We start from the raw sequence: 25,589 nt of genomic DNA, 5'->3' as shown, positions 1-25,589 counted from the left end.
TCAAGTTGGCTGACATAGAGCCTGTTCAGATGTCCTGGATGGAAGTTGGTGTTTCCCACCTTAAGTTAACTTCTGTTAGGGAGGATTGTGGCAGTTTTATCGGAAGGTGCACGCCTCTTGGTATACCTCGGTGCTTCTGAGGCTCCTTGTGTGGTAGCTACAGAAATCTACTCTAGATTGAACCAGTCGGAAATTTCTACCATAAGTTGTGGCTGCTAACAGAAGTAAATCTGTAGTTTGTTGCATAGAGTGACCACCCCCTTCTTGTGTAAAACTATGCCCTCACTGCATCAAACTTGCCTACTCAAAAAGTGTGGTGCAGATTGCTGAACAGTTGCTACAACTTCCCACAATTAACCACTTTAATAAATCCCCCCCCCCCAGTTTGCCCAAGGACAATTGCTGCATTGTATCTAAAGTCATAAATTAAGCTACTTTACAAATGATCTTGAAAAAAGAAATATCCAACTATTTTCTGTCTAAAGCTTGCAAATGCAGACTTAGGTGTCCCGTTGGTAACAGACCACAAACAACCTCTGAAACAATGCATCTTATTAGCTAAAATTACCTGTTCCCCAAATAGACATGCATCATGGTAAACTTAGAGAAAGGGGTTATCACACTACTGGAGATGCTGTTTAAAATCAGAAGAATCTTTACAGTGTATGTGTACTTTCAAGTTTTTGGAAACCATGCATGGTTTTGTTGGATTAAAACTTTAGAGATTAACCATTCATGTTTCACAACTGTCTCCATTTTAGTATGTGGGACCAGAGCTTGGTTGCTGGCCAGCAGTACCCACACAGGAACTTTTTTTCCCTTACTTGTCTGGGTAATTACAGGACAGCATCTTCTACTCTCAAATTTGCCATGAAATGGTACAGAAGGAAGTCCAATAAACTAAATATTATAGCACTGTGCTGGGGGATGATCTACACTGTACACTACTCTATATATATATATATATATATATATATATATATATATATATATATATATAAAATATTGTTTTATTTTGTTATTGTTTGCATTTTCAAAGGTCTCTGTTGTAGCTACGAATATTTGACAGGGTTTATTATTGCATCACTTTTTTTTTATTTTTGTACACTGTTTTTGCACCATAATTTTCATAAGAAGAGTGAAGAAATTCATGTTTGTTTATCAGGTAAAAAACTAAATACAAAGAAGTGTGGAAAGGAGGCCTTAAACATGTTGGGGAACCTTACAGAAACTCATGAAAAGTTGATAAAATCAGACAACTGTTACCTGTGTCTGGGATTTTTTTTTAAACTGTTGGTTCTTTAGCAGATCATTGTGATAATGAAATATCATTGTAATAATTACATTTAGAAGAAATGCTGATAATAATTGTGTATAAGTATATTGAGCTATAGACATGTATACCCTAATCTCTATGATTCAATGCTATTTTCCATCATGATCTTAAACATTTTTGGCTACCTGACTTTTAACTAAGTTATCCAGAAAAAAGAAAAAAACATGTATTTTAATTAAAAAAAATTAAAATTTTTCTGTCTTTTTCAAAGGAAATTGGACAGCAGTACTCATATTTTCGAAATACCACAACAGAATTTGTTGATGTGAAACAAAAATATATTATCCTGGAACAAGAACTAAAAGAGGAAGTGAAAACTCTGAATCAAGTCACGAATGACCTCCAGTTACGTGACTGGGAACAATCAAGTACATTGAAAAATTTAACACTAATTCAAGGTAAAAATTTTTATATCGGTGACATTTTTTTACATTTATTTTTTTAATAAACTTGTATTCATTATAAAATAAGTATAATACACAGAGGGGTTTTAGATCTGCAACAGGGCCTCATGTGCCATTTATAAAACTGGTCCCTTATGGGGCAGATGGGCCTTGGAGACCCCTTAGGCTCTAGGGCCCCGATGTGACTACTACCTCTGCACCCCATATAGTTACACCATGATAACATATAATATTCAGTGTGAGCAGACATACTAGTAAACAAAAATGTCCACTTAGCAGCTTACATAACTAGTACACTGTATTGTAACTATACCAAAAGGACCTGTAAAATTATATAACAGGGAATTTCTCAACAGGTTTAGAGTCTTTTTTAGTACAGAAAAGTCACAGAAATGTCTCTGTTGTGCAAAATTAGTATTTTTGCTAAAGTGTTAGTGATTTGCTAAAGTGTTAGTGATTTTTGACTAAAATGACTTTTGTACAAACTTTTAGTTTTTCATTTTGCAGTGGTTGTGGTTTTATAACATGCACATTTTCTTAAAAGAGTTGCAAGTTTATCGCAAAGCCCTCAATTTGTCCAAATCTCCACCAGCCCTGGCTTACAGAAATGGCTGTGGAGAGCATTTTTAAAAAGTTGCAAATTTTTTTGTATAGCGGGGTCAAAAATTTGAGAACAGTTAAAGGGCTATTCCGCCCCTAGACATCTTATCCCCATCCAAAGAATAGGGGATAAGATGTCTGATCGTGGAGGTCTCACTGAATCTTTGCTGCAGCTGTTATTACTGCACAGAGCAAACACTCTCTGTGCATAAAGGGGCCGGAGCATCGTGATGTCACGGCTCTGCCCCTTGTGACATCACGGCCCGACATTAATGCAAATCTATGGGAGGGGGTGTGATGGCTGCCACGCCTCCTCCAATAGACTTTTATTAAGGAGGCGGGCCATGACTTCACAATGCAAGTTTGCTCTGTGCAGTAATGATAGCGGAGTGTTGCAGCCAAGATTCCGGGGGTCCCCAGCTGCAGTACCCACGCGATCAGACATTTTATTCCCTATCCTTTGGATAGGGGATAAGATGTCTAGGGCCGGAGTACCCCTTTAAGGTGGAGGAATCCGACAAAGTGGTCTTCTGAAGGGATTTTTGTATTTTACTGACGTGCGCCAAATTTATCAATCCTGTGCCTTATTATGATAAATATGTTGCATGTAAGCAAAACCAAAGCAAAAATTTATGACATCAAAACACACTTTTTAAACCCTTAACGACCAAGGACTTATATTTACGACCTTGGCCGGCTCCCGCGATATATAACGCGGTGACCCCGTGTCATATCGGGTCGGTCCCGGCATGTATCTGAAGCCGGGACATGGGGCTAATAGCACGCCGCAGTGATCGTGGTTCCGCTTGCTATTAACCCTTTAGTAAAAGCTTCCTGGCTGCTTAGTGGGGCTGACTGGGACCACCGCAGTGAAAATGCGGTGTCCCGATCAGCTAGGAAGCGAACACAGGTACTCTTACCTGCCTATAACACTGATCCATGCAAAGCTATGGCTTTGCAGGGATCAGTGTAAAAGATCAGTGTGTGCAGTGTTATAGCCCCCTATGGGAGCTATAACACTGCAAAAAAAAGTGTAAAAAAAGTTAATAAATGTGTTTTCCCTAATAAAAGTCCAAATGCCCCCCCCTTTTCCCATAAAAAAACATGTAAATAAAAATAAATATAAACATATGTGGTATCACCACATGTGTAAATGTCCGAACTCTAAAAATATATCATTAATTTAACTACACCGTCAATGGCGTACGCGCAAAAAAATTCCAAAGTCCAAAATACAGTGGACCCTCGACATACGATGGTAATTCGTTCCAAACGACCCATCGTTTGTCGAATCCATCGTATGTTGAGGGATCCGTGCAATGTAAAGTATAGGAAGCTGTACTCACCTGTCCCCGCCGCTCCGGACCAGGTCATCACCACTCCCGTTGTTGTCCCAGGGGCTCCCGATGCTGTCCCGCTGCTCCTTTGTCTATTTCGCGATCCTCTGGCTTCTTCCGCATCTTCTGCAGGGTCCGGGCCTCGCTTTCTGGTGACATTATTACGCTGCTGCGCCAGCACGGCGTGCATAGTGACGTAATAACGATGCCGGAAAGCGAGGACCGGACCCTGGAGAAGATGTGGAAGACACCGGAGGATCGCGGAAGACGCCGGAGGATCGCGAAGTGGACCCAGAGCAGCGGGAATAGGTAAGCGAACCTGCCCGGGATGCTTAAACTGCTATCCGACAGCAGCTTAAGCATTTTGCGCTGTCGGATAGCAGTTAATGCGATGGCCCCGACATATAAAAACATCGTACGTCGATGCTGACATCGACATGCAATGGCCTCTGAGAGGCCATCGTATGTCGATTTTATCATATGTCGGGGCCATCGCATGTCAGGGGGTTACTGTAGTGTATTTTTGGTCACTTTTTATATCATGAAAAAATGAATAAAAAGTGATGAAAAAGTCAGATCAATACAAAAATGATACCACTAAAAACTTAAGATCACGGCACAAAAAATGAGTCCTCATATCTCCCCATATGCGGTAAAATAAAAAAGTTATAGGGGTCAGAATATGACAATTTTAAACATATAAATTTTCCTGCATGTAGTTATGATTTCAGCTTGTGTGGTGTAAAGAAGGCTCTAATACTACTGTGTGAGACTGGCGTGCGAAAATTCGCATATGCGAAAGTTAGCATATGCTAACTTTCGCATATGCGAATTTTCGCGTGTGCTAAGTTTCGCATATGCGAATTGTCACGTATGCTAATTTTGTATATGCTAATATTCACATATGCTAATTTTCGCATACGCGAATGTTCGCATATGCGAAAATAAAACGGGAATATAACGAATATGCGAATATTCGCGAATATATGACGAATATTCGTCCATATATTCGCGAATATTCGCGAATTCGAATATGGCCTATGCCGCTCAACACTACACACTATATCTATATATCTAAAACTCAACGTGTGTGTGTATGTTGCAGCATAACTTGCAAGCCGCTAAAGATACCAACATGAAACTTGGCACACATGTTACTTATATGTCAACACTAAACATAGGATAGGTATTTTAAGCCCTACCCACCTCCATTTGCGGGAGTTGAGGTTTTTTATTTAAAACCCCATACAAGTCTATGGGAAATATATGTTACTTTATAAATTCCAAACAGCTGGAGATATTTCGATAACACTTGGTTTCATGTTACTTATATATCAATAAAAAATATATAATAGTTAAATTAACCCCTAACCTGACCCGATATGTGAAGGATGGATTTTTTGTTTCAAATCCCATGCAAGTATATAGGACTTCTGGTGCCTTACTCCACAAGCTCCTCTCTGCTTCTCCTGGTGAATGCATCAGTCTGGCTGGTAAGCCACACCCTCCACACATTCCATGCCCCATCTCACAAAGACATGCCCACCTTTTAAGCCACACCCTTTTATTTTCAGCTTACAATATCTTTACCACAACGCAGCTCCACCTGAGGATGGGATATGAGGATTAGAAATGAGGATTGCCTATGGGGACGGGATACGAGAATGGGATATGAAGACAGGATATGAGGATGGGATATGAGGTTGGAATATGAGGTCAGGATATGAGGACGGGATATGAGGTCGGGATATGAGGTCGGGATATGGGGACGAGATATGAGGACGGGATATGAGGTCAGGATATAAGGAAGGGATATAGGGACAGCATATGAGGACGGGATATGAGGTCAGGATATGAGGATGGGATATAGGGACGGGATATGAGGACAGGATATGGGGATGGGATATGGGGTCGAGATATGGGGACAGGATATGGGGTAGAGATATCAGAACAAAATATGAGGAAAGGATATGAGGACAGAACATGAGGAGGGGATTTGGGGTCGGGATAAGAGGAGGGGATATGGGGTCAGGATTTAGGGACGGGATATGAGGACAAAAGCTTTCTCCTTTGTTGCTTCTCCTCCCCCACAAGGATAAGGTAGGAAAAACCGGGCAGGGTCGGGTACTCAGCTAGTGTCCCTCTAAGCTTTTCATTACTCACTTTTTAGATTCCTTTCCCTCGCCATCCAGATCTGTACACTGTTACTGCTATCTCTTGGGGAGCAGAGCAAAATCACTGCTCAAACTCAGTAAAATGCTGCAAAAATACAGAACAAATGCAACATGTGACCTTAGCCTGAAGACTCCAAATCTTTATAAAACATCTCAGTTGTGAATTTAAGTCACATGACTTTTGCCTCATGGCAATATCCCCCTAAATAACGCCATTTGAATGAGAATACACATTAAAGCTGCAGGTAATGTGAACCGAAATCAATCCACTTAGGCTAGGTTCACATATGTCCGGCATCTGGCATACGTGAACCTAGCCTAAATCTCAATTCAACTGATGTCACAACTGATGACAACATGCATCAGTTGTCATCAGTTGTGTAGCATCTGAGATCTATTGTTTTTGAATGCCGGACTGGGGAATGACGCAACCTGCGTTCCCCTGTTTGGTGCCCTCCGGTGTGTCCAACCATCCAGTGTCTAAATTGAGACGCCAGATGAATGTGAACTGATCCCATTCCAATGAATGGGATCAGTTCTAGCAACAGTTTCCCTCTGCTGCTTTTTAGCAAGCAGCTGAGGGAAAAGGTGAATGATGCTGGACATAAGGGAATGAGCCTTTATGGGTCTTAGCGGCTTATGGCTGAAAACCCATGTTTGTCACATCAACTAAAACAGGTAAGCACAAGGAACCGCCCAGTTTAGAGGCAAATACCCATAGCAAACCTTTTCTAAACTGGGCGGTTCCCGAGACACATGTCATCAGAGAGCACTTAGATAGAAAAGAACAACTTTAACTTCAGAAGCTCATAAAAAATTTAATAGAAGTAATATACAAAACTGTTTAACTTTCTGGAGCCAGTTGATATATAAAAAAAAGTTTTTTCCTGGATAACCCCTTTAACCCCTTGTATTTGTGACACCAGGGTGTGGTATAATCTCTATACCACCCGAAGGTATACCGCTAATCCTGGGCTAGGCACAGGACAAATAATGACTCCGACACCAAGTTACAGAACAATGGCAGCTTTACTGAGATAGACAGGTGTAATACTCTTGACAGCTCAGTTAGGCCCAAGGAGGTGACCAGTGACTTCAGAGCCCTTAGGGCTCACTGGGACTTATAATGGATTTGGACAATTTGCTGCAGGACCATGCTGACTGTATACAAACTGATCTTGACTGACTTGACTAGACTGACTTTACAGGCTTCACCCCATATGTAGCTTACCAGGTTTTGATGTTCACCTGTGGGGTAGTGGACTTGTGGATGCGTGGCTGTGTGGTAGGCTTTGTGCCTTCTCAGGAGACCAGACACTCTCTCTCAGGACTTGACATTGCTGAACTCAGAAGAGAATGAATCTCAATAGACTGAACTAGCTCCTCCCAGGGTTTATATGGGGGAGACTCTGGAGGAGTCCATTGGTCACTCTATAGGTCACTTGGTCACTGGTACCTTCCTTGCTTACAACACATGACAACAGTATTTAAAGGCACATAACAATATATACATTTTACATTAGATAACACAGGTGCTTATTAACTATTTAGGGAACATAGATGGAAGGAGTGCCCAGGGGTAACTGAAATAGAGTCCACCTGACAGGACAGCAGTGGTACAGGGGTGCAACTCCTGTGCTGGGCCACCACAAACTCCCCCACTTTACAACAGCCACCTCGTTGACCAGTCCTGGAGGGCAGATGAATATGAAGTGGCCACTGAGGCCTAGTAACAACAATAGAGACAGTTCCTGTGGCATTTGAATTAACGTCCTTCACAGGGCTGATGAAGTGATGAAGAGTCCATGTGGCATTGTAATCAATGTCCGTACATGCTCCATTTTTTTCAGGGTTTTGAGAACTGGGACAATAAGATGTAAACATATGGGAACGTTTTGGACTCATAACTGCTTGCTGAAGAATAAAGATGAGCTCGGATGGGGCTGCCTGAGGCTTTCTACCCTGATGCGTGTGCTAATGGGGCACTTCGGCTTTAGCTACTTCTTCCCATAACATTAGACTAGCAGTTATAATAAGAATGTTACTTATATACACAGTAAGAATGTTACTTATATACACAGTAGCTCTGTTACTGTACGTGTAACTTACACCTCCAGGAGAACTCTCTGGACACAAGAGCACCCTGTACATGATGGACAGAAAAATAATAGACATTAGACATTTGTTAAGACTTTTGATGACTATTGTGGACTGGCTAGACATGTGACTATTTATATACATAAGATATGATATGCACATCGCTGACTAACTGTACATGAAAATACATTGGAAGCAATCATGCTATACTAACTAAACATTAGTATACTATAGACTGGATAACTTTTATACAAGGATATTGTTACTCCCTATATCTTGCTGGTATTTGCATGGCAGTGAGGTAAGTAGATGAGCTTCTCCTGACAAAGTCAGAATACCTCCTATACAATTGCCATGAGTAGAAAGGACATTAAACACTTTAAGTATTTTTGTATAAACACTTTATATTCACTTTATTACATGGTGACCCAAACAATACAGTTTTACGACAATACTGGTAATTGCATTCACTTGTGCAAAAGAATAAACAATATATTACTCTGTAAGTCATTTTAGAGTACCACTCCACAATTCTGGTACAGAACATTTTGTAGTAAAGGATCTTGGCTAAAGCCGGGCACATGAACTTACGCAAAATGGTTGCAAAGGGTTCTTGGTTAGTCCACCAGGCCCTTTTCTTAAAGGTTGCATAACCTGAAAAATAACAATGATGCTTCTACCGAAACAAAGTTAGTCTCACAACTCAATAGTAGACAGCAAAGTTATTACACATAAGCTCTTCAGCCTGGGAATTTCCCATCCCAGCCTCACCTGTCGACTGCTTCCTAGGCTGGGACATGAAACAGGGAACCACAGGACTAAGCCCCCTTCAAAGGACTGACATGAGACTCTGGAGGGGTCCCATAGGTCACTCTATAGGTCACATGGTTACTGGTACCTTCCTTGGTTACAACACATGACAACAGCATTTAAAGGCACATAACAATATATACACATTACATTAGATATCATAGGTGCTTATTAACTATTTAAGGAACATAGATGAAAGGGGGGCCCAGGGATCACTGAAATAGAGTCCACCTGACAGGGCAGCAGTGGTGCAGTGGTTAACTCCTGTACTTGGCCACCACAGTTCCATTTAGGTATAGGCAAACATCTAAATGGAAATGTGGAGGTGACCATTCTGCTAATAAACTATGTTTGCCAGAACTTCTTCTATCTGTGGCGTAAGCCGTTCCTTTAACCTATTCCTGACCCTTGACATACATGTACGACATGTGTCAGGTGAGCAGACATGACGTGGACCTGACCCGCGGACCCACATCATAACCGGGAGATGCCTGCTGCTAACAGTCTGCCTGTCATTTAACTTGTTAAATACCGTCATCTATACAGATCACAGCGTTTAAACATAAAATTCCGCTATTCCCTGGTGTCTAGTGGTCCCATAGTCCCCCACTAAGCCTAAGTCATTACCTGGTCCTCAGCATGTTCCCTGGATCTGTAATTGCTTAAGGCACACAAGGTTCTATGTAAGCCATCTAATGATGGCTTATGATAGGCCCATATGTAAAAGTATAATAAAATCCCTCCCCTAATAGAAATTAAAATCACTCCCTTTTCTCTTTTTTTAAATAAAACACTGTACAAAAAAGAAAAAAAATACACATATTTGGTATCGCTGCATGCATGATTGTCTGAATTGTGTGATCCTGCACAGTGAGCGGCATAAACAAAAAAATTCCAAATGCCAAAATTGCTGATTTTTGGTTACATTACATTCCAAAAAAAGCAACAAAAAGAGATTAAAAAAAAGCCAACTCATGGCACACAAAAAAACTAACGCTAACACAACACCGTAGGTGGAAAAATAAAAAAAAAAGTTATAGGGGTGAGAACATGGTAATGAACAAAGTTTTTTTTCTTTTACAAGTTATCAACTTTTTTTTTAACTATAAAATGAAACAAAAGTTATTCAAGTTTTGTATCATTGGAATTATACTGAGTCATATAATAAATGTATCATGTCATATTTACCATATTTTTAACCCTGAAAAAATGATTGCCCTACATAATTGTGCAATTCCATATATTTTTTAATTTTGAACTACATATAATTATTTTCTTGCTTCATAATACACTGTATGATAAAAAAAAAAGTTCATCAGTTGATACACAGAAAATAAGCCCTAATGCAACAAATAAAAACATTATGGGTCTTAGAAGGTAAGTAGGAAAAAAAATTAGAGCCAGAATTTTTTTTTTTGCTGGGTCATGAAGGGGTTAACATGTGAAGGTAGAAGTCACCAATGACAGTATCTTAAGCAAAAAGTGTCTCAAAATACTTTTTCCCACTTGTAATGTCACCACCATTGTACATAACACTATGTAAGCACATTCCAAATTTGCCTCCTGAAAGTAAAAGCTGTGGGCATGCCCTCCTAAACAAATAAATTCTCAGTCCTAAATAATATGTACATACAGAACATTGCACCTGTTTTTATGAGACCCATTTCTTCAGCATTCATTCTAATTAATTTGTCATTAGGAATATTTCACAATGTGATTTATTGTACTTTCTGTGCTTTATAACATAGGTCCCCCAGGGCCAAAAGGAGAAAAGGGTGACAGAGGCGTCGCAGGAGTAATGGGAATGAGTGGACCTAGAGGTATGTCAGTAGGAACTTCTTCTGAAATCATTTAGAAATGTAATGAAATCAGCAATGAAAACCTCATAATGAAACCGCTGATAATGTGAATGACCAGATCAATGTCACAATGCAGATAAAAAGAGGAAACAGCCTCTGTATGAATCACAGGACCCATTTATGCTGACACATGCAGAGTAACTTTAAAGTCAACATCAGAAACTGCTTTACCATGCATTTCTACATTTGTAATATAAGCAGAAAGTATAAGTATGTATACAGCCAAGGCGTAACTTGTAGCTTCTGGGCCCAATGCAAAATCTGAAACATGACCCCATGTGCCAATTAGAATACTGGTCTCTCATGGAGCAGACGTGCGTTGGGCCCCCCTAAGGCACCAGGGCCCTGATGAGACTGCTAACTGCTCCCTCTATAGCTACATCCTAGTATGAATTATAAAAATAATATAAACTGTATAAAAGTGTGCAAACATCTCCATGCATAAATGAAACTGTTTAACACAATACAGTAAACATATTATTTGTGTACACTGAAAATATGCATTGGGAAAGATAATAGTACATATGCCAAGCATATCAATATAGCCCTATTCCATTGTGTTCTTTTGGTCTCCATCAGGCTGATATGCATCCATTAAAAGAATAGACTGACTGCATTTTCCCATGCACTGGGTCACTTCAAAAAAAGCATACTACACAGCCTATTATTTTTAATCTGTTAATGACTAACAACCTATATGCACATCACGGGGGCAATGTCAATGTAAGTAGCAGGAGCTAACCCACTCCATACTCAGCAGCTGTCAGCTACCTCTAATTTTGGTTATTTAACCATCTATGTGGTTAGAAGGCTAATGTTGAGCACTTTTTCCCTCCAACCCTACTGTGATGCAATTATGGGGTGCTGATTGGGGTTGTCATAGCTACCGGGGGCCTTCTTGGGGGCCCCATAGTTGCTATGATTCTGCTCCAGTAAAACCCTGCCATAGATAAGAACTGCCTTTTAGGATCCACGTTACCATCCACATGAGAATTTATTATCTATCCAGCTTGAATAATAACAGCCATGGGTGTATTTCTGTGCACAATGTAAATGGTGGTTTGGATCTATACCAAGCACCATATATATGATTCCCCTGAGATACTTTTTCCCATACATATCCATGTGTCAGTAGAAGTGTGCAGTGTTGCACTCTGTGACTCAGTAATACAGTTTTATTTCTATTTTTTGGTTAGAAAAGTCACTTAGACAATTTTTTTCATACTTTTCACTCACACAGTGTCTCCATAATAAGAGTGAACTTAACAAAAATTAGACCAGAAGTATAGTAAATTAAAGGAGACCTACCAAACAAAACCAGTCAGAAGCATAACAAAAGGGGATGCAGACGAGCTTGAACTTACAGACTGCTGTGATGCAGTGATCTTATGACAACACTTGCAGCTCTGATTTCTTACATGCATACTGTTGCTTATAAGGGCAGTGATATATTCACATCAATGTCCAGTACAGTAGATAAATACTGTAGATGATTCATAAAGTGCCTTTTTTTAGAAGGTAGAAGTGAACATCAAGTAGTAATACTAAAACTCTGCTGCATTTGAAAATGGTATGTTAAAGTATATATATATATATATATATATATATATATATATATATATATATATATATATAGTGATAAAGTGGCAAGGAAAGGGTGCATTTCCTTGACTGACTCAGAAGAATCCCTCACCTGGGGCCTTAGTAATCAGGCAGCAGACAGGGGAGGTACTCAAGAGGAAGAGGAGTCAGTCTGATCTGGGCTCTCCCATGGAAACAGCACGTCGCTGTGAGGGGGAGACAAGGGGGCCTTCTTGGAAGCACACAGCAGGAGCTGTGAGTGGCCCAAGTGACAGTGTGAACTGTGAGAAATCAGGTTGCAAGTGGCACATGTTTTAACTGGATAAGGGGAGCTCACCAGTTAGTAGACAGGGCATGCTGAGAGTTGTAGTCAGTGACCAGACGGCCTGTGGCAGTGTCCAGGAGGATCCCAGAGCTATCCCCGAGAATGATTCCTCACAATATATATATATATATATATATATATATATATATATATGTAAAGTAAAATTAGGTAGTATGCACCTTTTCCGGTCCCCCACATCTGCCATTCCAGCAGTTCTTTTTTCCTGATAGTCATCATTCTTCCTGGTACCAGTGAACACATTGTTTTTATGAGAACTGTCCCCTAAGCCAGTCACTGACTGAGGTGAGACACCACTTTGGCCAGTGATTGGCTAAGCGGGGCAGTTCCTGTAAGGATTATGGGTCACAAGAACCAGGAAAAAGCAGTGACGAGTAGGAGCTGGATACAGTTAGAATGGCAGGTGCTGGGGATTTGGTAGGTAAGTACCACTTCTTTTTTATTTTTATCTACCTTGTTACGCCGAGCGCTCCGGGTCCCCGCTCCTCCCCGGAGCGCTCGCTACACTCTCCCCGCTGCAGCGCTCCGGTCAGATCCACTGACCCGGGGCGCTGCGATTCCGCTTCCAGCCGGGATGCGATTCGCGATGCGGGTAGCGCCCGCTCGCGATGCGCACCCCGGCTCCCGTACCTGACTCGCTCTCCCTCGGTCCTGTCCCGGCGCGCGCGGCCCCGCTCCCTAGGGCGCGCGCGCGCCGGGTCTTTGCGATTTAAAGGGCCACTGCGCCGCTGATTGGCGCAGTGATTCCAATTAGTGTCTTCACCTGTGCACTTCCCTATATCACCTCACTTCCCCTGCACTTCCTTGCCGGATCTTGTTGCCATTGTGCCAGTGAAAGCGTTCCTTGTGTGTTCCTAGCCTGTGTTCCAGACCTCCTGCCGTTGCCCCTGACTACGATCCTTGCTGCCTGCCCCGACCTTCTGCTACGTCCGACCTTGCTTCTGTCTACTCCCTTGTACCGCGCCTATCTTCAGCAGCCAGAGAGGTTGAGCCGTTGCTAGTGGATACGACCTGGTCACTACCGCCGCAGCAAGACCATCCCGCTTTGCGGCGGGCTCTGGTGAAAACCAGTAGTGGCTTAGAACCGATCCACTAGCACGGTCCACGCCAATCCCTCTCTGGCACAGAGGATCCACTACCTGCCAGCCGGCATCGTGACAGTAGATCCGGCCATGGATCCCGCTGAAGTTCCTCTGCCAGTTGTCGCTGACCTCACCACGGTGGTCGCCCAGCAGTCACAACAGATAGCGCAACAAGGCCAACAGCTGTCTCAACTGACCGTTATGCTACAGCAGTTACTACCACAGCTTCAGCAGTCATCTCCTCCGCCAGCTCCTGCACCTCCTCCACAGCGAGTGGCCGCTCCTGGTCTACGCCTATCCTTGCCGGATAAATTTGATGGGGACTCTAAGTTTTGCCGTGGCTTTCTTTCCCAATGTTCCCTGCATCTGGAGATGATGTCGGACCTGTTTCCCACTGAAAGGTCTAAGGTGGCTTTCGTAGTCTGCCTTCTGTCTGGAAAAGCCCTGTCTTGGGCCACACCGCTCTGGGACCGCAATGACCCCGTCACTGCCTCCGTACACTCCTTCTTCTCGGAAATCCGAAGTGTCTTTGAGGAACCTGCCCGAGCCTCTTCTGCTGAGACTGCCCTGTTGAACCTGGTCCAGGGTAATTCTTCCGTTGGCGAGTATGCCGTACAATTCCGTACTCTTGCTTCAGAATTATCCTGGAACAATGAGGCCCTCTGCGCGACCTTTAAAAAAGGCCTATCCAGCAACATTAAAGATGTTCTGGCCGCACGAGAAATGCCTGCTAATCTTCATGAACTTATTCACCTAGCCACTCGCATTGACATGCGTTTTTCCGAAAGGCGTCAGGAGCTCCGCCAAGATATGGACTCTGTTCGCACGAGGCGTTTCTTCTCCTCGGCTCCTCTCTCCTCTGGTCCCCTGCAATCTGTTCCTGTGCCTCCCGCCGTGGAGGCTATGCAGGTCGACCGGTCTCGCCTGACACCTCAAGAGAGGACACGACGCCGCATGGAGAACCTCTGCCTGTACTGTGCTAGTACCGAACACTTCCTGAGGGATTGTCCTATCCGCCCTCCCCGCCTGGAAAGACGTACGCTGACTCCGCACAAAGGTGAGACAATCCTTGATGTCTACTCTGCTTCTCCACGTCTTACTGTGCCTGTGCGGATGTCTGCCTCTGCCTTCTCCTTCTCTACTGTGGCCTTCTTGGACTCTGGATCTGCAGGAAATTTTATTTTGGCCTCTCTCGTCAACAGGTTCAACATCCCAGTGACCAGTCTCGCCAGACCCCTCTACATCAATTGTATAAACAATGAAAGATTGGACTGTACCATACGTTTCCGCACAGAGCCCCTTCTAATGAGCATCGGATCTCATCACGAGAGGATTGAACTTTTGGTCCTCCCCAATTGCACCTCGGAAATTCTCCTTGGACTTCCCTGGCTTCAACTTCATTCCCCAACCCTGGATTGGTCCACTGGGGAGATCAAGAGTTGGGGGCCCTCTTGTTCCAAGGACTGTCTAAAACCGGTTCCCAGTAACCCTTGCCGTGACTCTGTGGTTCCTCCAGTAACCGGTCTCCCTAAGGCCTATATGGGCTTCGTGGATGTTTTCTGCAAAAAACAAGCGGAGACTCTACCTCCTCACAGGCCTTATGATTGTCCTATCGACCTCCTCCCGGGCACTACTCCACCCCGGGGCAGAATTTATCCTCTCTCTGCCCCAGAGACTCTTGCCATGTCTGAATACGTCCAGGAGAATCTAAAAAAGGGCTTTATCCGTAAATCCTCCTCTCCTGCCGGAGCCGGATTTTTCTTTGTGTCCAAAAAAGATGGCTCCCTACGTCCTTGCATTGACTACCGCGGTCTTAATAAAATCACGGTTAAGAACCGCTACCCCTTACCCCTCATCTCTGAACTCTTTGATCGCCTCCAAGGTGCCCACATCTTTACTAAATTGGACTTAAGAGGCGCCTATAACCTCATCCGCATCAGAGAGGGGGATGAGTGGAAAACAGCATTTAACACCAGAGATGGACACTTTGAGTATCTGGTCATGCCCTTTGGCCTGTGCAACGCCCCTGCTGTCTTCCAAGACTTTGTTAATGAAATTTTTCGTGATCTGTTATACTCCTGTGTTGTTGTATATCTGGATGATATCCTAATTTTTTCGGCCAATCTAGAAGAACACCGCCAGCATGTCCGTATGGTTCTTCAGAGACTTCGTGACAATCAACTCTATGCTAAAATTGAGAAATGTCTGTTTGAATGCCAATCTCTTCCTTTTCTAGGATATTTGGTCTCTGGCCAGGGACTACAAATGGATCCAGACAAACTCTCTGCCGTCTTAGATTGGCCACGCCCCTCCGGACTCCGTGCTATCCAACGCTTTTTGGGGTTCGCCAATTATTACAGGCAATTTATTCCACATTTTTCTACCCTTGTGGCTCCTATCGTGGCTTTAACCAAAAAAAATGCTGATCCCAAGTCCTGGCCTCCTCAAGCGGAAGACGCCTTTAAACGACTCAAGTCTGCCTTTTCTTCGGCTCCCGTGCTCTCCAGACCTGACCCTTCCAAACCCTTCCTACTGGAGGTTGATGCCTCCTCAGTGGGAGCTGGAGCTGTTCTTCTACAGAAAAATTCTTCCGGGCATGCCGTCACTTGTGGTTTTTTTTCTAGGACCTTCTCTCCGGCGGAGAGGAACTACTCCATCGGGGATCGAGAGCTTCTAGCCATTAAATTAGCACTTGAGGAATGGAGGCATCTGCTGGAGGGATCAAGATTTCCAGTTATTATTTACACCGACCACAAGAACCTCTCCTACCTCCAGTCTGCCCAACGGCTGAATCCTCGCCAGGCCCGGTGGTCTCTGTTCTTTGCCCGGTTTAATTTTGAGATTCACTTTCGTCCTGCCGATAAGAACATTAGGGCCGATGCTCTCTCTCGTTCCTCGGATGCCTCAGAAGTTGAACTCTCTCCGCAACACATCATTCCACCTGACTGCCTGATCTCCACTTCTCCTGCCTTCATCAGGCAAACTCCTCCAGGAAAGACCTTTGTTTCTCCACGCCAACGCCTCGGAATCCTCAAATGGGGTCACTCCTCCCATCTCGCAGGTCATGTGGGCATCAAGAAATCTCTGCAACTCATCTCCCGCTTCTATTGGTGGCCGACTCTGGAGACGGATGTTGTGGACTTTGTCCGAGCCTGCACTATCTGTGCCCGGGATAAGACTCCTCGCCAGAAGCCCGCTGGTTTTCTTCATCCCCTGCCTGTCCCCGAACAGCCTTGGTCTCTGATTGGTATGGATTTTATTACTGATTTACCCCCTTCCCGTGGCAACACTGTTATTTGGGTGGTCGTTGATCGATTCTCCAAAATGGCACATTTCATCCCTCTTCCTGGTCTTCCTTCAGCGCCTCAGTTGGCTAAACAATTTTTTGTACACATTTTTCGTCTTCACGGGTTGCCTACGCAGATCGTCTCGGATAGAGGTGTCCAATTCGTGTCTAAATTCTGGAGGGCTCTCTGTAAACAACTCAAGATTAAATTAAATTTTTCTTCTGCATATCATCCCCAGTCCAATGGACAAGTAGAAAGAATTAACCAGGTCTTGGGTGATTATTTGCGACATTTTGTTTCCTCCCGCCAGGATGACTGGGCAGATCTCCTTCCATGGGCCGAATTCTCGTATAACTTCAGAGTCTCTGAATCTTCCTCCAAATCCCCATTTTTCGTGGTGTACGGCCGTCACCCTCTTCCCCCCCTCCCTACCCCCTTGCCCTCTGGTCTACCCGCTGTGGATGAAATTTCTCGTGACCTTTCCATCATATGGAGAGAGACCCAAAATTCTCTCTTACAGGCTTCATCACGCATGAAGAAGTTCGCAGATAAGAAAAGAAGAGCTCCTCCCGTTTTTTCCCCTGGAGACAAGGTATGGCTCTCCGCTAAATATGTCCGCTTCCGTGTCCCTAGCTACAAGTTGGGACCACGCTATCTTGGTCCTTTCAAAGTTTTGTGTCAAATTAATCCTGTCTCTTACAAACTTCTTCTTCCTCCTTCTCTTCGTATCCCTAATGCCTTTCACGTCTCTCTTCTTAAACCACTCATCCTCAACCGTTTTTCTCCCAAATCTGTTCCTCCCACTCCTGTTTCCGGCTCCTCGGACATCTTCTCTGTCAAAGAGATCTTAGCCTCTAAAAAGGTCAGAGGGAAAACTTTTTTTTTAGTGGACTGGGAGGGTTGTGGTCCTGAAGAGAGATCCTGGGAACCTGAGGACAACATCCTAGACAAAAGTCTGCTCCTCAGGTTCTCAGGCTCTAAGAAGAGGGGGAGACCCAAGGGGGGGGGTACTGTTACGCCGAGCGCTCCGGGTCCCCGCTCCTCCCCGGAGCGCTCGCTACACTCTCCCCGCTGCAGCGCTCCGGTCAGATCCACTGACCCGGGGCGCTGCGATTCCGCTTCCAGCCGGGATGCGATTCGCGATGCGGGTAGCGCCCGCTCGCGATGCGCACCCCGGCTCCCGTACCTGACTCGCTCTCCCTCGGTCCTGTCCCGGCGCGCGCGGCCCCGCTCCCTAGGGCGCGCGCGCGCCGGGTCTTTGCGATTTAAAGGGCCACTGCGCCGCTGATTGGCGCAGTGATTCCAATTAGTGTCTTCACCTGTGCACTTCCCTATATCACCTCACTTCCCCTGCACTTCCTTGCCGGATCTTGTTGCCATTGTGCCAGTGAAAGCGTTCCTTGTGTGTTCCTAGCCTGTGTTCCAGACCTCCTGCCGTTGCCCCTGACTACGATCCTTGCTGCCTGCCCCGACCTTCTGCTACGTCCGACCTTGCTTCTGTCTACTCCCTTGTACCGCGCCTATCTTCAGCAGCCAGAGAGGTTGAGCCGTTGCTAGTGGATACGACCTGGTCACTACCGCCGCAGCAAGACCATCCCGCTTTGCGGCGGGCTCTGGTGAAAACCAGTAGTGGCTTAGAACCGATCCACTAGCACGGTCCACGCCAATCCCTCTCTGGCACAGAGGATCCACTACCTGCCAGCCGGCATCGTGACATACCTCTGGCAACCATTATGTTAGAATGGAATATTTTCTATGAATGGAATATTTTTTCGTATGCAGTGCTTTAGCTGAGACATAGAACCACATTTCTCCTCTTTACATGATCGTTGCATTTTGCTATGAAAGTAATAGTTCAATAAAAAAAATGTCCATCAACACATTAAACTAATGTAACCAGTATTTAATTTACATTATACATAAGTAAATTTCATGGTAATAAGGATGAAGTGGACAACACTAATTAAACCATGTCAGAATGAATGGAGGGATCGTTACCCCTTGCAGTCTGTACTAGAAGTATCAACTACATATATACCTAAGTTACAATTTGAGATTACAGAGTATGTCAGATGAAAGTGTGATGGAACGTCTATCATCAGCTTTTGGTGGAGTCACATAAGTACATTTTATTAAAAAATTTAGCAATATGAGCTTAAAGTATTAGTAACAGAATGTAGAAAAAATGAGAAATCAGTCAGCATGGAACAGGTCATGTTATCAGCCTTCAACATGGATTTCATTGTGTTTCTAAGAGATAGCATTACATTTTCACTTAGTGAACTTATCTCTGTCTCCAGCGAGTCTCCATGCCACAGGCTATTCCATCATTCTCATCTCAGGTCCGGATTATGATATTTTCTTGCTGGATAAATAACATTAGTGCTCAACAGGCTTACTCTCCATTCACACACTATAAATTGTTGAAGTGATGATTTGTAGTGAACCATATGAATCACAAACAATAGAATGGCAGCTTCTAACACTAAATCGCTTTGGTATTTGATACACATACGGGACATAGAAGAGAGCTCACACTCCTGCTTCTACGTGTTCCTTTAATGAAGTTGATAATCCTATATGTACCTTGGCCATATTGTGGTGTAACACAGCTTCAATGTTGTACAGAGCCACAATAAGGCAAATGATTATATAGACTTCTCTGGGTTTCAATGTTACATTTTCAATATAGGGATATATTCCGTGGAATCTGCGGTGGTGAACAAGGTAGGGTAAAGCCACTGGTAGAAGAAAGATGACACCCAGCACTCACCAGTAATGCAAAGTGAAGATTTATTAGACGCGTTTCGGCATGGGAGCCTTCCTTAGCTGTCTGTCTATGGGCAGACAGCTGAGAAAGGCTCCCACAACAAAACGCGTCTAATAAATCTTCACTATGCATTACTGGTGAGTGTTGGGTATCATCTTTCTTCTACCAATGTGATATGTGGCATGCCAGATTAGATGTCAAATTACTGAGCCTCAGGGACTCCATGTGTCTCTAGACATCCTTCATACATCTGTACTCATAAGGCATCTTTAAATTTAAAACATGATTAATTATTAACTTACTGATTAAAAACTAAAATGTGTACTGTACTTCAAGAATTTTAGATTGCACAGATACAATGGATATTATCGACAGGTTGATACTTACACAATAGCAAAGGAAGGTTAAAAAAATAATCACATGTAAAACAAAATAAATAACACTCAAGATATCCGGTAAGCTGATCGGGACATTGCGATTTTGTCGCGATAGTCCTGATCAGCTCCGCTGAACTGCTGGGATTCTTTTACTTTCGTTTTAGATGCCGCAATCAACTTTAATTGCGGCATGCCCAGTATAAGCCGTGGGTCTTTGCTGCCTGTAGCAACCGGGACCCACTGGGTTTAACCCGTTCTCTGCTGGTGAGAATGGTTTAAACCCGGTAAACGGAAACAGGGCGTACAGGTATGCCCTGAGTCCTTAAGGATCAGGGATGCAGGGCATATGCATATGCCCTGCGTCCTCAAGAGGTTAAATTCTGTCTTCCATTCGCCCCCTTCACGTATACGAATCAAATTATAGGCTCCACAATGGTCTAGTTTAGAGAAAATCCTGGAACCTCGCAGACGATCAAATAACTCAGAGATTAAAGGAAGTGGGTAACGGTTCTTTACTGTAAATTTATTCAAGCCTCGGTAGTCAATGCATGGTCTCAAAGACCCATCTTTTTTTCCACGAATAAGAAGCAGGCTCCGGCAGGGGAAGAGGACTTCCTGATAAACCCCTTCTGAAGGTTCTCCTGGATATAATTAGACATGGCCAGAGTTTCAGGGACTGACAAAGGGTAAATTCTGCCCCTGGGAGGAGTGGTGCCGGGCAATAGGTCAGTAGGACAATCGTAGGGACGATGTGGAGGCAAAACTTCAGCTTGCTTTTCACTGAAGACATCAGCAAAGTCCTGGAGGAACAAAGGCAAACCGGACAGAGGACAAAAAGATGATGGTTCCAACTTAGACAAACGTATATGAATACAGTCACTGTTGCAATGCGGACCACAGCAAAGAACTTCTCCAGTTTTCCAATCCAGCTGCGGGGCATGGAGCTGCAACTATGGTAGGCCAAGCAGGAGAGGAGAAGTACAATGAGGTAGTACATAGACGGACAAGTTCTCCTTATGCAAGAATCCAACCTACATTGACAACAGTACTGTGCGATATAGCACGGTACAGTACAGTTTTTCTCCGTTGACTGTAAATATGTACAGAGGCTTTAACAGGTGGGACACAGGCAGAAGATACCTATGTACTAGGGAGGCATCAATAAAGTTTCCTGCTGAGCCAGAGTCCAGAAAGGCAAGAACGGAGATTATCTCTTTGGACGGTAGATGAAGCTGGACTGTCAAATTTAAGCATGGAGAGGTAGTATTCACACCTAGGGATGCCTCTCCCACAAACCCTAGGTGTGAGCATTTCCCTGTGACTGTGGACGCAGAGAACAATCCTTGAGGAAATGATCTGCACTGGCTTAGTATAGGCATAACTTCTCATTTTGTCGGCGAGTTCTTTCCTGCAGGGTCAGGCGAGACCGATCCACTTGCATAGCCTCTGTGGGAGGAAACGTAGAAGTTTGCAGTGGTTGCTGGAAGACAGGTGCCAGACGAGGAAAGCACCGAGGTCATGCAGACTCCCTTTCTTGGCATAGTTCCTCACGTTGCTCAGAGAAACGGATATCATTCCAGAATGCCAAGTGTATAAATTCATTCAGGTTCGATGGCAATTCCCGGGCAGCGAGGACATCCTTGATATGACTTGATAATCCTCTCTTGAAGGTAGCACAAAGAGCTTCGTTATTCCATGACAACTCCGATGCCAGAGTACGAAATCGTATGGCATACTCACCCACAGAGGAGTTGCCCTGAGATAGACTCAGCAATGCCGACTCAGCGGAGGAAGCTCGGGCTGGTTCTTCAAAGGCAACTCGAAATTCCGAAATGAATGCCTGGAGATTAGTAGTGAGAGCATCCCTGCAATCCCATAGCAGAGTTGCCGAGGCCAAAGCCCTTCCAGTTAGGGAACTGTTCCGCCATGAGTTCTAAGTACATGGAGCACTGAGTCACGAAACCACGACAGGACTTGGGATCCCCCTCATATTTCTCTGGAAGCGGAGTTTTGATCTGGAGACGACTGCAGGAGTGGGAGGCAAGACCGGAGCAGGAGGAGGCTGTGGCTGTGGCGGTTGTTGTTGAGCAGTGAGTAATTGCTGCATCATGCCAGACCACTGTGTCTACTGCTGTGCCTGCTGGGCCAACTGTTGAGACTGGAGTGCCATGATGGTGGCGAAATCCAGATTATCTGGCAGAGGAACCCCAGCGGGATCTATGGCCGGATCTTGCTGTTACGGAGTTGGATGTGGATCCTCTAACCTGTGTGGCTGAAGACTCGGACCGTATAGGGGAGTGGAGTCTAAGGTGGCACTAGTCTTCACCAGAGCCCACCGCAAGGCAGGATGGGCTTGCTGCGGCAGGCGACACCCAGGTGGCTACCCCCCGACACAGCTCGACCACACAGGTAGCTGGGCAAGCGAGGTACAGAATGATAAGGCAGTAGTGCAGTCAGACGTAGCAGAAGGTCAAGGCAGGCGGCAAAGGTGCGAAATCAAATAAAATAGCGGGAAGGTCTGGATACATGAATAAGGCAAACAGGCAATATGGAACGCTTAATCTCAGGCTAAGGGCACTGAAGAACCGGCAGGGTAGTGGGGGAGGTGCACAAACTTTATAATGTAGTGACAGGTGTGACAGTAATTTTGGACATTGGCCTGAGGAAGCACGATCACCGTGCGAAACGGAGCTTGGTCACCATCCTGTGTCCCCCCACTACCCTCTTCCCATGTAACATATTTGTGAGTATGCAATAAAAGAAGAATTCATGTTTGCGGTGAGTTGCCGATTTTTTCTTCTGCTCTTTCAAGACGTCTTCCTGTACTATTGTTTATCAGAGCACCACCTTCAGCATTTTTAAGTCCAAATCTGCCATTTCCTTACTGCTCCATATTCAGAAAGGGAAGCAGTGACGTGCTGGCTATCTATGAACTGTGTAATTTTGGACATACTTTCCCTTCAGAGCTCCGGCGTGCACGCGCCCTAGGAGACGGGGACGCGTGCGCCGGAGCTGAGACACAGAGGAGGAGGCGGCAGCGGAGCATGGTGCGTGACGGGCTGAGATTCGCATGCGGGTGCGTCCCACGATGCGAATCACAGCCTCGCCGGCAGACGGGGACCCAAGGACTCTGCGCTCACGGTTGGTGCTTGAAGCCGGAATGCAGAGTGTAACAGTGTGACGTGTTACATACATCCCATGGAGCTTATTAGAGCTTTATGGTTACCATAATGGGGTTAATATTTCTAGATTGAGGTGATTTCTAGATTTCTTTTTATACTCTAGTGTTATTTGTTTTGTTTTACATGTGATTGTATTGTTGTCTTCCCTTGCTACTGTGTCAGTATCACTCTGTTGATAATCATCCATATATCTGAGCAATATAACATTCTTGGAGTATAGTACAAATTGATGTTTTTAATCTGTAAGTAAATAAAAAATCATGTTTTAAATTTGAAGAGGCCTTTGAACTTAGTGTACAATTTGTTGAGCGTTTCCTTTAAAATTGGTTTCATAGGAAGATACAAGCTCCATGGAATAAATATGACAGTTGTTTCTACTGGGTTTATTTGATCTAGTGAGTGTGATCCTTCATGTACCTTCATGTACCATATCAGGTAACAGGTAAACATTTTACATTTTGTGTAATTAAAGGTACAGGTAAGGCTGTGCTCACATTTGCGTTGGAAGCTCAGTTTTTGTCTGGTTATAATTACATACACCAGACAAAACCCTGATGGACTCCAAGTCAATGGGGTCTATCTGGCTTTGTTGATGCCCATCATGCAGCGCATCTGTCGGCTTCATTGCAGAGGTGAACCTAGCCTATCATATTAATAAAAGTTTCACTGTGGAATTAACAGTGTGTTCACATCATTTTTTTCACTTCTGTTTAGGTCAAAAAAACAATACTCACTTACTATATTTGCTTGGTCGGGTCTCACACTTGGCCCAGTGACTGTGTACAGCTATCCCTGAGATGAGTGGTGATGTTGTGTGCATTGAGGGGCACATATTTAATTGACTTAGCTGGGCACTCTTGCACCTTCTGGCCCAGCAAATATAAATAAGGCATATAGTCCCGAATTCTTCACCTCAGTGTACAGGAGCAGGGAGTTTGGCCTGTACATACACTCCAGGGTACGCTACACCGTAGCATAATGTGCAATAGGAAAGGAGAATTGTGCTGCCATATTGGGGATGGCTATCTCTGCCTATGCCTTGAAAAGCTTCCATGTTAAAGACTATATAACAGAACACTTGGGAGCTTTTTTTGTGACTCTTCCATTAAACGGATGCCATCATAGCCTATTGGTGATGAATGCCACTGTTAGGCCTGCATTTAATGAATTTCTCACCATGGGTTACAACGGCATTCATGTAACAGATACAGAAGGCCATGAAAACTACTGTCAGTTCACAAAGGTATATCTTTATGGGTTCTAGTGATGAATGCCATACATTGGCATCTGCCTTCTACAGACTAATATGATATATGTTCAATAGCTACTTTTTAAAATAATTTCCAAAAAATGGAATACCATTTTCTACTGCACTATTATATTCTTCAATTATTTGGCACTCTTTTGGCCTCTAATAGGCAGTGTAGGGTGGTGGACATGTTTTGTGTGCATTTTGGGAGCTTTTATGACAAACAAAGCTGAACAAACATGAACATGAATGTACCCTTATAAAGAGAACTATATGTTTTATTTGAAGAATTGTAAAGTATATTATGTATTAACACAGAAAGTAATAAAAAAAAATCAATTCAAATTATTATGTTTATTACGGTTTACAGGTGCTTCTGGGCTAAAGGGTGAGAAAGGATCCCCAGGAGAATCTAGACTGGGTATACCAGGTGAGCATGATACAGTTATGAAGAGAGGCATGCTACAGCATATAATAAAGGTACTGTATGAAGGAATCCATTATAGTTTATCTCAGTGTGAGTTCCTCTACTCATTCAGTCTACAAAAACTCACCAAAGGAGGACAAAAATGAGTGAGGAATTTGTTACCTCTGGTTTAATACCATTTTTCTGGCGTGCAGAGATTTGAGTAAAATATCTGTGACTTTTACACCACTGACTGACCATTAAGAAAAAAAAAAGTGGGTGGTCTCTTTCCATAGCCTGGCATATTTAACATGATTTAGTTTAGAAATTATTTACTATAGAAATTAGAGTGAATTATTACACAATTCTACTCCAACTCATGGCTGGAGTAGATTGTAAATTCTGGTGCATGGAGAGTGAAAGTCACATTTTTTGAAGAGTCTTGGGGCTCCTAATAAATCTGGTGCATCTTATTCCTGTGCAGTTTTAGTTAGGACTGGTGTGTGAAAAGCTAGTCTAAATAAGTTCCCCTTGTGTAAACACAACCGATACAGGAGTATTATTGTATAATAAGTGCCCCAGGTTACGACTTGGACTAGGGCACTCTACGTACCACTTTGTCATGTGCATAGAGCTTATATATGAAAGTAGTCATGTTTATTATGACACAGATTTATTAACTTTCCGGCAGAATC

General features: G+C 43.8%; 1 protein-coding gene across 2 annotated transcripts in view; it reads left to right on the top strand.

Moving 5' to 3' along the window:
* MSR1 (macrophage scavenger receptor 1) overlaps positions 1 to 25,589 on the top strand; it is a 54,088-nt gene that overhangs the window by 15,504 nt on the left and 12,995 nt on the right. For both annotated transcript variants that reach the window (XM_056558719.1, XM_056558727.1), the window contains 3 exons: positions 1,548 to 1,734; positions 10,507 to 10,578; positions 24,859 to 24,918. In XM_056558719.1, coding sequence (XP_056414694.1) covers positions 1,548 to 1,734; positions 10,507 to 10,578; positions 24,859 to 24,918 — 319 coding nt within the window. The remainder of the gene's footprint in view (positions 1 to 1,547; positions 1,735 to 10,506; positions 10,579 to 24,858; positions 24,919 to 25,589) is intronic.

This window comes from Hyla sarda, chromosome 1 (assembly GCF_029499605.1).
Source record: "Hyla sarda isolate aHylSar1 chromosome 1, aHylSar1.hap1, whole genome shotgun sequence".
In the NCBI taxonomy this organism is placed as follows: Eukaryota; Metazoa; Chordata; class Amphibia; order Anura; family Hylidae; genus Hyla; species Hyla sarda.
This window is presented reverse-complemented; position numbering and strand designations above follow the sequence as displayed.